This window comes from Sminthopsis crassicaudata, chromosome 5 (assembly GCF_048593235.1).
Source record: "Sminthopsis crassicaudata isolate SCR6 chromosome 5, ASM4859323v1, whole genome shotgun sequence".
NCBI lineage: Eukaryota > Metazoa > Chordata > Mammalia > Dasyuromorphia > Dasyuridae > Sminthopsis > Sminthopsis crassicaudata.
Genome location: NC_133621.1, coordinates 61,242,840 through 61,255,158, shown reverse-complemented (window position 1 = coordinate 61,255,158; position 12,319 = coordinate 61,242,840). Strand labels below are relative to the sequence as shown.

The 12,319-nt window shown below is 32.0% G+C and overlaps 1 protein-coding gene across 4 annotated transcripts in view; it reads left to right on the top strand.

Moving 5' to 3' along the window:
• Positions 1-12,319, top strand: part of ARHGAP21 (Rho GTPase activating protein 21) — a 128,675-nt gene that overhangs the window by 72,426 nt on the left and 43,930 nt on the right. For all 4 annotated transcript variants that reach the window (XM_074266949.1, XM_074266947.1, XM_074266950.1 and 1 more), the window contains exons 5-7: positions 4,182-4,274; positions 6,148-6,226; positions 8,658-8,712. In XM_074266949.1, the coding sequence (XP_074123050.1) occupies positions 4,182-4,274; positions 6,148-6,226; positions 8,658-8,712 (227 nt within the window). The remainder of the gene's footprint in view (positions 1-4,181; positions 4,275-6,147; positions 6,227-8,657; positions 8,713-12,319) is intronic.

Below are 12,319 nucleotides of genomic sequence, written 5' to 3'. Positions count from 1 at the left end.
ATGGACCAAGTGAAATATATAGTGTACAAAGTAATAGCAGTGTTTTGGGATGACCAGCTATAAATGATTTTGTTATTCTCCTTAGTACAATCGTCCACACCCACTCTGAAGGACTTAAGATGAAAAATCCGGTCCATATCCAGAGAAGGCACTGATTGAGTCTGAATACAAATCTAAGCATTCTCTATTTCTCTGTCTCTCTCTTTATCTTTAACTTAATTTTTCTTGAGGGCTTTTGTTTTTCTTTAGGTTGGGAGATCTGTTTTCTTTCACAAGTTGACTTTTATGGAAATGTCTTATATAAGTTCACATGTAGTTTCTTAATTTTGAGTGGGGATAAGGGAGAGAACCTAGAACTCAAAAATCTTAAAAACAAATTAAAAAAATTGTTTTGAATGTAAATTGGAAAATGTTAAAATTAAAAAGTTTTCTGATTTTTAAAATAAAATTAGTGAACTTAAAAAAAATTAGCAGCTTTTGGTGGAAACCTTAAAAACTATAGTACACATTTTCTTGCCTTTTTCAAAACAGTATTCCATACACGATTGGATCTTTTAAATTTAGTATCAACATTTTGAACCTTACTTATTATAACTCTGTTATACAGTGAACCCCTTAAAGTCTGTTGAAAGATACAGAACAATTTCTCCTTTTACTTGAATTGTTAAATCTTTTAGTTAGCTTTTTTCCCATAGTTTTTCTGTTCCTTCCTTTGCTATTCTTAATTTAAGTGCCAACTGTGCATTTAGTGTCTTAAATATTGGGGAATAGAGTTCCAGCCCTCATGGGAGTAGGAAGCATATCTTCCCCTCTTCCCTTAAAGGTAATTATAATTTAAAAATAATTTGAAAAGAGAATAGAGCAGTACCAATTAAAGTAACCAGGGAAGATTTGGCAGAGTATTTATGAAATATAAGAACTGTGAGAGGTAAAATCAAAAGAGGGAATACTTTCTAGGCATTTTTAGCAGGTACATGGTTAACAAGAAATAGCATGTGAAGTTGAAAAATGGATTAGTGAATGGAACTTATCAGAAATTCCATTGAAAAAATTAATTAAGAGCCAGATTTTGAGCTGCCTTAAATGTCAGGCTGAAAAATTTGTTTGTTGTTGTGTCTGCTTCTAGTTTCCCCATCTTAATAATTTGATATTTCCAATGTTGTGGTTTGGCAGCATAGAATAGTGGAAATATTACTATAGTTGAAAGTCAAAATACTTCTATTTAGATCTTGGCTGTGCCTCTTTGTCAAGATGCACTGCACAAGAAGTTGTCCTTCTCCAGGCGTCCTCATCTGTGAAATGAAAGGATTTGGTCAATTTTGCACTTTGGTCCCTTCTAACACTTACTCAAGGCATTAGCATATTTTTACAAGATGTTTAATACTTAACTATGTTTTGCAGTTCTTTACTTTGTCATTTCAAGTCTGTTTTGCTCCTTTAGGCTTTGTAGACATATTTGGCCTTAGGGCCAGAAAGATGTTTTCTTCTTCCCTTTTGCCACACATATTTGAATGTGTAATTGCTGGTCATTGATTCTCTTAGCAGTGCTCTAAGCCTAAAAGTACTTTCTGCCAGCTAGGAGCTTCCTCCTCTGAGAGTTTTCTGTATTGGAAAATCCTAGGCCCAATTCAGAGCCCCAGTACTATCTCCAGCAGTATTTGTGAGGCTGGTATCATGAAAGAGAAACAATTGTTCTTCACTATTTCATTTTTTTTTCTTTGTATTTCCTTATTTCTTTTTCTTTTTCTTTTTTTATTATAGCTTTTTATATGCAAAACATATGCATTTCAACATTGACTCTTGCAAAAACTTCTGTTTCAGCTTTTCCCCTCCACTCCCTCCCCTAGATGGCAGGTAGTCCCATACATGTTAAATATGTTAAAGTATATATTAGTATTTCTTTTTTTTAAATATTTTTTAATCTTATAATTATAACTTTTTTTTTTTTAATTGTACTGCATAGGTAATTTTTTACATTATCCTTTGCACTCCTGTTCTGATTTTTCCCTTCCTTCCCTCCACCCCTTCCCCTAGATGGCAGGCAGTCTTATACATGTTAGACATATTATAGTATATCTGAGATACAATATATGTGTGCAGAACCGAATTTCTTGTTGCCCAGGAAGAATTGGATTCAGAAGGTAAAAATAACCTGGGAAGAAAAACAAAAATGCAAATAGTTTATGCTCATTTCCCAGTGTTCCTTCTCTGGGTGTAGCTGATTCTGTCCATCATTGATCAGTTGGAACTGAATTAGATCTTCTCTTTGTCTACTTCCATCAGAATACATCCTCATACAGTATTGTTGTTAAAGTGTATAACTATCTCCTGGTTCTGCTCATTTCACTCAGCATCAGTTCATGTAAGTCTCTCCAAGCCTCTCTGTATTTATCTGTTGGTCATTTCTTACAGAACAATAATATTCCATAATATTCATATACCACAATTTATTCTCCAATTGATGGGCATCCAGTTTCTGGCTACTACAAAAAGGGCTGCCACAAACATTTTTGCACATGTGGGTCCCTTCCCCTTCTTTAAGATCTCTTTGGGATATAAGTCCATTAAGTTTGATAACTTTTTGGGCATAATTCCAGATTGTTCTCCAGAATGGTTGCATTCGTTCACAACTCCACCAACAATGCATCAGTGTCCCAGTTTTCCCACATCCCCTCCAACATCTGTCATTATCTTTTCCTATCATCTTAGCCAATCTGACAGGTGTGTAGTGGTACAGAGTTGTCTTAATTTGCATTTCTCTGATCAATTCACTATTTCATTTTTAAAATATTTGAATGCAGCATGAGAAGGAAGAAAAAAGTCAACCATTTTTACTATTTTGCTTTCTTTAGAAATATTTTGGAGTGTTTCTTCTTTAGTTCACATTTTTCCATGTGTTGACAAGTTTGTCTTTCCATACTTACCAAGAAAAAAAAAATCTTCTGATTTCTTTTATTTTCTTCTGGGTTACCTTGAAACATTATCGTGACAGTATAGTAGTAATGCTTCAGGTGCTAGACTTGGTTTTGAATCTTACCTCTTAATATCAGTTAATTATATAATCACAAATGAGTGTCTTAGTCCTTGAGCTTTAGTTCTCTCATCTAGAAAATGAAGATAAAGCTTATAGTCCTACCTCACAGTATTGTTGTGTGTGTGTGTGTGTGTGTGTGTGTGTGTGTGTGTGTGTGTGTGTGTATATATATATATATATATATATATATATATATATATATATACAGAGAGAGAGAGAGAGAGAAAACACTTTTCAAACTCTGAAGTGTTGTAGCCACACCTGCCATCTAATGGGGAATGAGCTCATTCCATATGTTGAGGACTATGTTTATGTCATAGTATGGAAAATGATCTTTTTTTAAAAATCCATTTGGGTTTTCTTATGTGGATTCTTAGACTAGTCTCTTCAGTGGCTGAGGTCTCTGGCTTTAGTAGATGCATCATCATGCCTTCCACTTTTACAGGATTATCTGGATAATATCTTCCTGGGGACTTTCTGCTTTATGAACTTTGTACAGGCATCTTCTAAGAATGTAGCTTTGTTCATCAGTCATCCGATTATCATTATTAATGTATCTGTTTTGATAATCTTGTAGAATTTTTTCATAGACTTTCTATTTTTTTCATCCTTTTCAGTAAATATTTATGTTTAAGCCGCAGTTATCTTCATGGTATTTCCTTTGCTTGTGCTCACAATTACTATTTCAGTGAGTGAGATGGCAAAATAACCTGTGAAATGATATTTCTAATGTCTCTTGGGTGCAAATCAGTTCTACCAATACTTTACTTGGTTCTTCAAAAAGAACTTGAGAACAATCATGACATTTAGCCTCAACTTCTTTTAATCTTCCAGATTCCCTGATATTGATGTTTGTATGGACATGATTATTAGAGATAATTATAGATAATAAGTCGGGAATTCTTATGCTTATGGTATTGTGGACCCTTTGACAATCTGGTAAAACCTTGAGCTTCTTCTAAGAATAAGGTCCTTAATCAATTAAAGGAAATTCTAATTTTCAGTTAGAGATGAATGAAAGCAAAGATGTATGTTTTTCCTATCCAAATTCACAGATCTGAAATCCTGGCTTAAAAGGATGGCAGTTTTCATGAAGAGTTTTTGGTTTATAAGTTTTTATCATTAAAACCTCTGTATTTTTCTTCAGGAAAGCAAAGAAACCGACTGGAGCCCATGGACACCATATTTGTTAAGCAAGTTAAAGAAGGAGGACCTGCTTTTGAAGCTGGATTATGCACAGGTGCTCCTCTTCTGAAGTTTTATATTACACTACCTGAGAACTACCTGTTTGGCTTGCTTTATCTACTTTGTTTCTCCAAATTTCCCATTTCATCCTCTCTCTGGTTCTTCTTATGCATTCCCATTTCATCCTTTCTCTGGTTCTTCTTATGCATTATCAGAATGAGGAGTCTCAGAGAACCATCTGTCTACTTCACCTACTGCTAGAACAAGAATCCTTTTAACAACATACCTAACTATCTAGCCTTTGCTTAGAATGTTCTCATGAAGGCAAACCATTTGACCTTTGGGATCATAGGGTATCCCAAAAGTAAAGTTAAACTATTAACTATTAAAGCTTGACATTAAGACTTAGAGAGTGAGAGTGTGTGTGTGTGTGGTTTCTTAAACTTGGAGTCAAGAAGACCAAATTTAAATGCTGTATTTGATACTAGACTCTGAACTTGGACAGGTATGCAAGGCACTTAAAATTTCTAAGCCTCAGTTTTCTTCAACTGTAAAATAGATATAGTAATAGCATTTGCCTTAGAGAGTTATTCTAAAGATTAAAATTAGATAAAATATCTAGAAATTTCCCAGTTTTTAATGCCTTTTGAGTAAAGAATTTTGTAGCATTTTAATCTCTTTAATATTCAAATAAGAGCTATATTGAATTGTGTTTAAGAAGATTGTCTCTTTCAAACTTCTAAAGTCTTTTTTTCCTAGCAAAGTTTATGAACCCACTGAAATTTTTCCACAGACTACTTGGGAAGTCAAGAACACAAAACCAGATTTCCAATGTCTGTTCATACAGAATATATAATTTTTCAAATCACTAGAAGTTGAGAATATGAAACATTGACTAGAACATGTTTAGAAAACACAACATTTTCTTCATTCATTCTTTTGATTTTATCCATAATTAAATATGCTGTTTCCCATTACAGCATCTCGACTCTCCTAACACAAGATCTACCTAATCAAGTGCCATCAGTCTTTTTTTTTTTTTCTTGGCGCAAACAATTTAATAGTTGTAAGTTTGTCTTTTTAAAGACAGACACACTTATCTTTAAACACACTTACCTAGGCTCTGAAGTCAGCTTTGGGCATTTACCAGGCAGGGCCTTTAGGAGAGGCAGCATGGCACAGGGTTAGTGTGCTGACTTTGAAACTGGAATTTACATTTCTTTACCAGCACTCAGCAGCTTTGGGGTTGGAGATGTCTTTGGCCTTCAGTTTTCTTCATCTATAAAAAATTACAAATGAAGATAATAACTACCTCATTGGGCTTTTTTCAGGATCAAGTTAAGTTATGTAGGTACAAGCCTTAAATCATATATGAATGTGAGTTATGGTAGAGAGAATGTGGGGTGTGAATGTCAGGATAAAAACAAAATGGATAAAGTAAACCCAGATGAGCCATTAAAAGAGAAGGGGTCAAATGAACAGTTTGTTTATACTTTCTATATAAGTCTGTGTTTTACAACAGTTATATGTAGTAAATTGGAGGAAATTGAATGGTTCACTCATTTACTTCTACTTTTCCCCATCTCATGGCTACAAGAGTTTGATGAGAGATGACTTTACCCCTCAAAGCCAACAATTCCAATGTGATTTCATTTGAAAACTGTTGCATTTCTGATGTAAACAAATGTGCTTTCAGTAGAAGATAATGAGTTTTTTTTTCTAATTAGATTTTAAAAACTAAGATCTTTCTGCCTCATATTTGCCCTCCTCAATTTTTTATTTCTCCTTTCATTGTATTGGTGTAAATGATTTCATATAATAAAGATACTACAATATAAACTCAGATACTCCTTAGTATCTTTTCAAGTATACTAAAACATATTTTGTCTTAGGCATTTTTCATACTTTTTCTTTACCTCTCCTTGTAGGTGATCGTATTATAAAAGTCAATGGAGAAAGTGTTATTGGAAAGACGTATTCCCAAGTAATTGCTTTAATTCAGAACAGGTAAGATACTTGAATAAAGTTGGTTTGGGCCACAAGTTGGGTTTTGGTTTCAGCAGAGTGATCTTTATAAAGAACTCTCTAACTCTTGGGAAATGATGTGATGGAGATTTGAGCTTTTGTGGGTTAAAGCATAAGTTGACTTAATTGGTCATAAATGAAGATGTTCACTAGTGTGTAAATCTAAACAGATATATCACAGTTAACCCTGGATTCTAGATCAGTGGGTTGGTTATACACTTTTCAGATTACCTCTGATGACCTAGGGTTGTCCTGCTTGTCTGTCTCCTCCCCACCACTGACCCCAGACAGAAAGTTAAGGTCCCATCAACTAGCTCCAAAGTAGTAGACAAAAGCAAAATTCAGCTAAGTGTAAGTATGTGTGTGAAGGAGTTTTTTTACCAGGTCAAAAATGGGAAGGAGATACTCTTTCCTCATAGTTTTATAGATGAAGCTCAGAAAAGTCACTCATTGTTACATGGCTAATTACTGTCAGCCCCAAGTTTTCTGGGTGTAAGTCCATTGTTTTTTCCCTTATACTGCACTCCTCTCAGACACTGTCATTCATAGATTATGTTATCTTAGCCTAACATTGTTCCTCATTAGTATAGATGGTTGTATTATAAGTAAAATTAAGTACTCTAGTTGTTCAAGTTGTTTTTATTAAGAACCACCTTTTGACAATGAAGTCTAAATAAATTTAAGAAAAATTTGGTATTTCTTTGTGTGTGTGTGCACACTCACACACACTCAGGTATTATAAATACTGTCGTGTAAGTGTTTAATTTTCAGGGATGTTGAGCAGAGTACACACAGCATAGTGTATAAATTGTGTAGTTAAGATCCAAGTCTATTTGTTTACATTAATGACAGCAAAATTTAAAAAACCTTTAAAATTGGTATGATGAGGGATAGATTGGTACTCAAGAATATATACTCTAATGTATCTAATGTCCTTAGATAACTAGTTAATAGATGAAATTCTGTGATAATACATAGCTTGTAGTCTAATATTGGTTCTAGATGTTCCAATTAGTGGTACCAATTTGGAACATAATGCCTTGGAAGGTTGAGTCAGTGGAGAAGTTTCTGCAGCTTCTTTTCTCTAAGATAATTAGGATGTTGTTAATGTGTTTTATTTGCATGTAAATAAATTGCTAAAACATCTTTAAAAATTCACTTCTAAATATCTGTCATTCTGTTATGGTTTGTTTTCCTTGAAATACGCATTAATTTGTTTTTACATAGATGTTTCATTTGGGGGAGTACTTTAATTATTCAGAATTACAATATTCATTTTTAAACAAAACTTGGAAAATAGAGATATTATTTAAGTTTTCTCATCCTATCTTTTTTTCTTTAAAAAAAAAAAAAATTGTGTTCCTTTTGTCTGCAGTTGGTAGCAAATGGATAATGGAGCATAATGCCATTGAGATTCTGCAGTCTATTAATGTAAAAATGTATCCTTGCAGAAGAATTTATCTCATCAGTATGTATTATCTACTGACACTAAGCTACTAAAATAACCCCCTCCCCACCTAGTTTTATCCTTGTTCAAACCAATGGCTCTACTTAGCCTGCCATTCTTTTTGCCTTTATAGCTTGGACAAAAAGCAATGCCAGTAAACTAAAGGGATTTTAAGTTTTAAATGTCTTGATTGAATTACAGAAATTGTACTTAATGCCTCTGGGTTAGATTTAGAAAAACTGGCTGAGCTCTTTCTACATGTTCATTCAGACACCACGTTTTACCATGATTTATCCCTCCTGAGATATTTTTTTAAGATAAGGAAAATGTTCACTTGCTGCAATAGCTTTATCTCATCAAGATGAAGTAAAATTTTATTAAACTCTAAAACATGAAGTTTTTTGTTTTTGTTTGGTTTTGCCAGTTGTTAAAATAATAGTCATGACAGCAGATAAGGTTTCTTTCTTTCACAAATGAAATTTTCAGTTATCATGATAAATAATCTTTGAAATTTTTAATTTGAATACAGAAAGGAGCTTTTCTTAAAATTGATAGACTACCCTGCTTCTCCCTGTCCTTTTAGATGATGCTCAACTTTTAAAAATATCTTATAGTATCATCTCTGATTTGAAATGAAATAAATCATTCTGTTGCTATGAATTCTGATTCCTTTTTTATTTTTTAGTTTAACATTTTTGATGTTTTAGTTAAGAAACTTTTAAAGTAAACTTGGAGCATGCATATTTTAAAAAGTTGTTTGAGGTAATAGAACAAAAACTTAGGCAGCTAGTCTTATTTAAGTTATTTTTTCATAATCCAAATAATTTGGACTTGAAAAGTAACGATTAACACTGTAAGCCTTAAGTAATTTTATGAACATTTCTGAATTGACTGCTCTCTGACCTGTCCTATACATTTGCATCTTTCCTAAAAATAAAAATAAAATGTATTTATGTTTTATTTCAGTGATACTACATTGGAACTTAGTGTTATGCCAAAAGATGAAGATATTCTTCAAGTGGTAAGTTGTGTTTACTCACACTAGCAAAACAGTGATACTTTTTTTACTAAATCTTTTTTTTTGATAGACACCAACTTTTCCTGACCAGTGGATTAAGTGGATTGAGTCTGGGTAGGAAGTTTAAGTTAAATATTCTAAGTATATGTGTTTATTTTTTCAAAAACATGCAAAGATAGTTTTCAACATTCACCTTTGTGAAAACCTTATATTCCAAATTTTTCTCCTTCCTTCTACTCTTTCTTCCCAAGATAGCAAGCAATCTGAAATGGGTTCTATGTTTCCATATTGAGTCAATATTCATCTTAAAAATGTAAAAAGTTATGTGAAAATATGTTTTATGTCGAGTCTGGGGATGAAGTTGCATAATATCCAGGAAATTCTCAGACTGTGGTTATCACATTGCTTATCAAAATAGAGAAAATAAAAATTAAATGAAAAATTTCATTTTTCTTAGTTCAGTATTACTAAAGGGAGATAATGAAAAATAAGTGTCCTAAACGTTTTCTTATTTTTTGAATTTGTAGTTTAGTAAAAATAAATGTATTCAATAATGGATTAAAAGAAATGGGTCAAACATGATGCAGTTAGGCATAAAAAACAAATGATAGGCAAAAATTGCATTTCTTATGATATCTAGTAAAACATTTTCTTTGTTTACAGCAAAACGAACAAAAGTCAACGATAATGCTACTGAAAACAAGAAAAATGTCTTAGAAAACACAAGGGAAACTATTTATAAAGTCATAAATTGGATAATTTTCTTAAGTACAGTATAGTAGTTGTGATAATTAATTGGACATTTCTGTCATAGTGTTAGAGACAATGGTAATGGAAGATATTGATACTGCACTCTTTCAGAGGTCATCTAGAGCAGAAACCATTTTAATGCAACATAAAGTATAATTTAATTACTAATGATATGATTTAAGTGGGGGGAAGGAACTCATTTATAAATACTTGCAGGGGGAAAAAATGAAAAAGTGTCGATCAGTTTAATTACTTGAACCTAAATTAGTGAGTACTATTTCTTCCTCATGAGTATATATGATTTATATATAAATTAGATAATATGATTTAGACTTAATTTCTTTTGTACTTTTAGAGTGTTAAAATTCAGACTTGTGAAAGCAAAATACAGTTTTGAATATTATCTGTAGTAATGTTAAATAGAAGTAATTTTTGTTTTATAGTAGTTTTCAGTTTTGCAAAAATGGTATTGAGTTATTTCTAGTAAATTATAGAATAATATCAAAGACATCTATATAAAAGTGCTAAAAGAAAATTCCATCTTTAAATTTGTTCCCCATTCACAACTGAATCCTAGCTTTGATGAAGAGATCTGAGCAGCCTAAGAAAAAACATGCAATTCATATTTTGTAAATTGTTTAGGACTGGACATGTGTAGAAATGGGGCATTCTTCAACCATTAAATGAAATTGTTTTGTATATTTAATAACTATATATATATATATAGATAGATATATATAGATATATCTATCTATATATATATATATAATATTTTGTTTTCAGAGAAGTATCCTGGTATAATGAGAAGCTTGCCTCAGAGTCAGGAAGACCCTGGGGACTAATGCAACTTCTCATTTTCCTCATTTGTCTCCCTAATATATTAGAGTCTAATTGCATTGGCTGGAGTTCCATTGCCAGTGAAATCAAAACTCTGAACTGCTCTTTTAAATTGCTTTTGAGCAGCAATTTCTTGTTCTTTGTTTTTCTCTAAGTTTGAATCATTAATCCACTAGTCTGTTGGGATCTTCCAGGTGATCCTGACACTGCTCTAAAATGTCTTATGCAAAAACGTTTTTAGTTTTGGTTTAACTTTAGCTTTGTTTTTAAACTGGGGGTTTGAGTTATCATTTAAATACATTGGCAATTTAGTATTCAGAATAAAGTTTGTTGACTGAAGGAAATATTTCATAAGAAGTTAGGAGTGGGATGGGTATGAAAAGTGAGTTATGCATAGTGGCTCCATGACCTGAAAACCTTGGAAGGGACATGTAGAGGGGGCTAGTCTATAGGAGTACAGTTTAATTACGTTAAAGATAATCTCAATCAAAAAGATACTGGAGATAAGAAAAAGGAACAATCTTGTTTTCAAAGAATTGTGGCTCTACACAGTCTGATGGCATCCCCCCACAGTACTGTACCAGCAAAGATTTCTCCGCAGAAATTCCAATGTGATTGTTGTATATCTGAAAATTTCTCATGTAGGATTGGACACATCATCCCTTTTTTAAGACTAAAGATAGACAAACTTACCAATTTGAATGATATTGTAAAGGTCACATTTATTATTTTAATTATTTGATACCTCTTTGTATATGAGTATATGACCATTGAGCCAAATAATGAACAATAACTGATTCTGTGAACTTTTACAGTTTTACTCAAATTGGAATTATGATAACAGGCAGTAGAAGATGGAATCTTCTGAATCTCAGGGAATTGCCCCAACAATTACTTTTTAAGCTTCATCCTGATGAGCGAGAACTACAAATTTTGACTAAATTAATATTAGGCTGCAGGGACTGAAACTTAAATTTTCAGTTGAATTTATTGGTTGTGTTTAGAGAAGGGAGTTTTGTATAGTCATTGGAAGCTCAGAGAGAAGCTTTGTTATAAGAAATACAGTTTCTGTAGTTATTTGAATTAAAAGAACAGTTAAGTATTAATTTTATTGAACTATGTATTGGTTTAAGCTGTATGATAAATTATAAAATTTACATTTAATGTCATTACTCATATATATCACTTTATTTTGATATTAAAATATTGATAGGTCTTATACCTTTTCTTATTTTTTACTTATATATATCTTAGTAATTGTGAATTAAATTCTGTTTTATGTTTGAAATACTTTTCCATGTCCTTTAAAATAAATTACCTCTCAGTTGCCTTAGGTAGTTATATTGATTTTAGGTTTTTTTAAAAAATCATTATCATTGTGAAATCCTTGTGCTAAAATTATACAGAACACATAAAAATATATCATTGTCTGAGCTTACTGTTTAGATGAATTAATTCATTGACTAACAAAGCTAAAACTTATCATTAACTATTTCAGTATATATTGTATTTACTTTCAAAACACTGTGTATGCTATTTAAATTGAGAAACAATTTGAATTTAAGTTTTCATTTGTTTGTAAGGCATATATTCTTGCAGTTTTTGGCTAATCATTCAAAATGTAGCAGAATTACCTAAAAAGGCCATGGAAATTAAGTGTAGACTTTATTCATTCTGTCATTGCTTGTGAAGAACCTATTATGTGCACATGGTTGAATGAGTTAAAAAATAAAATGGAATCCTAACTTAACTGGACAATCAAGACTGGTAGCTTACAGAATGGAGTAACTAAGAAAAGTTTACTATACACTAAGAAAATCCCTCTCAGGGGTCTGATTAAGCAAAAATTGGTTTAGAAAGTTTTATGGAACAGTTTTACCTAGAAAAGGAGAGACTGTATATGAGGATTGTGAAAATTTCTTAATTTATCTTGTAAATCAGTTGCTTGATGTTTGCTTAAGAATTTTGATTAAGATATTTATCATGTAAAAGTTGTGATGAGTACAATGACTATTCATTCCAG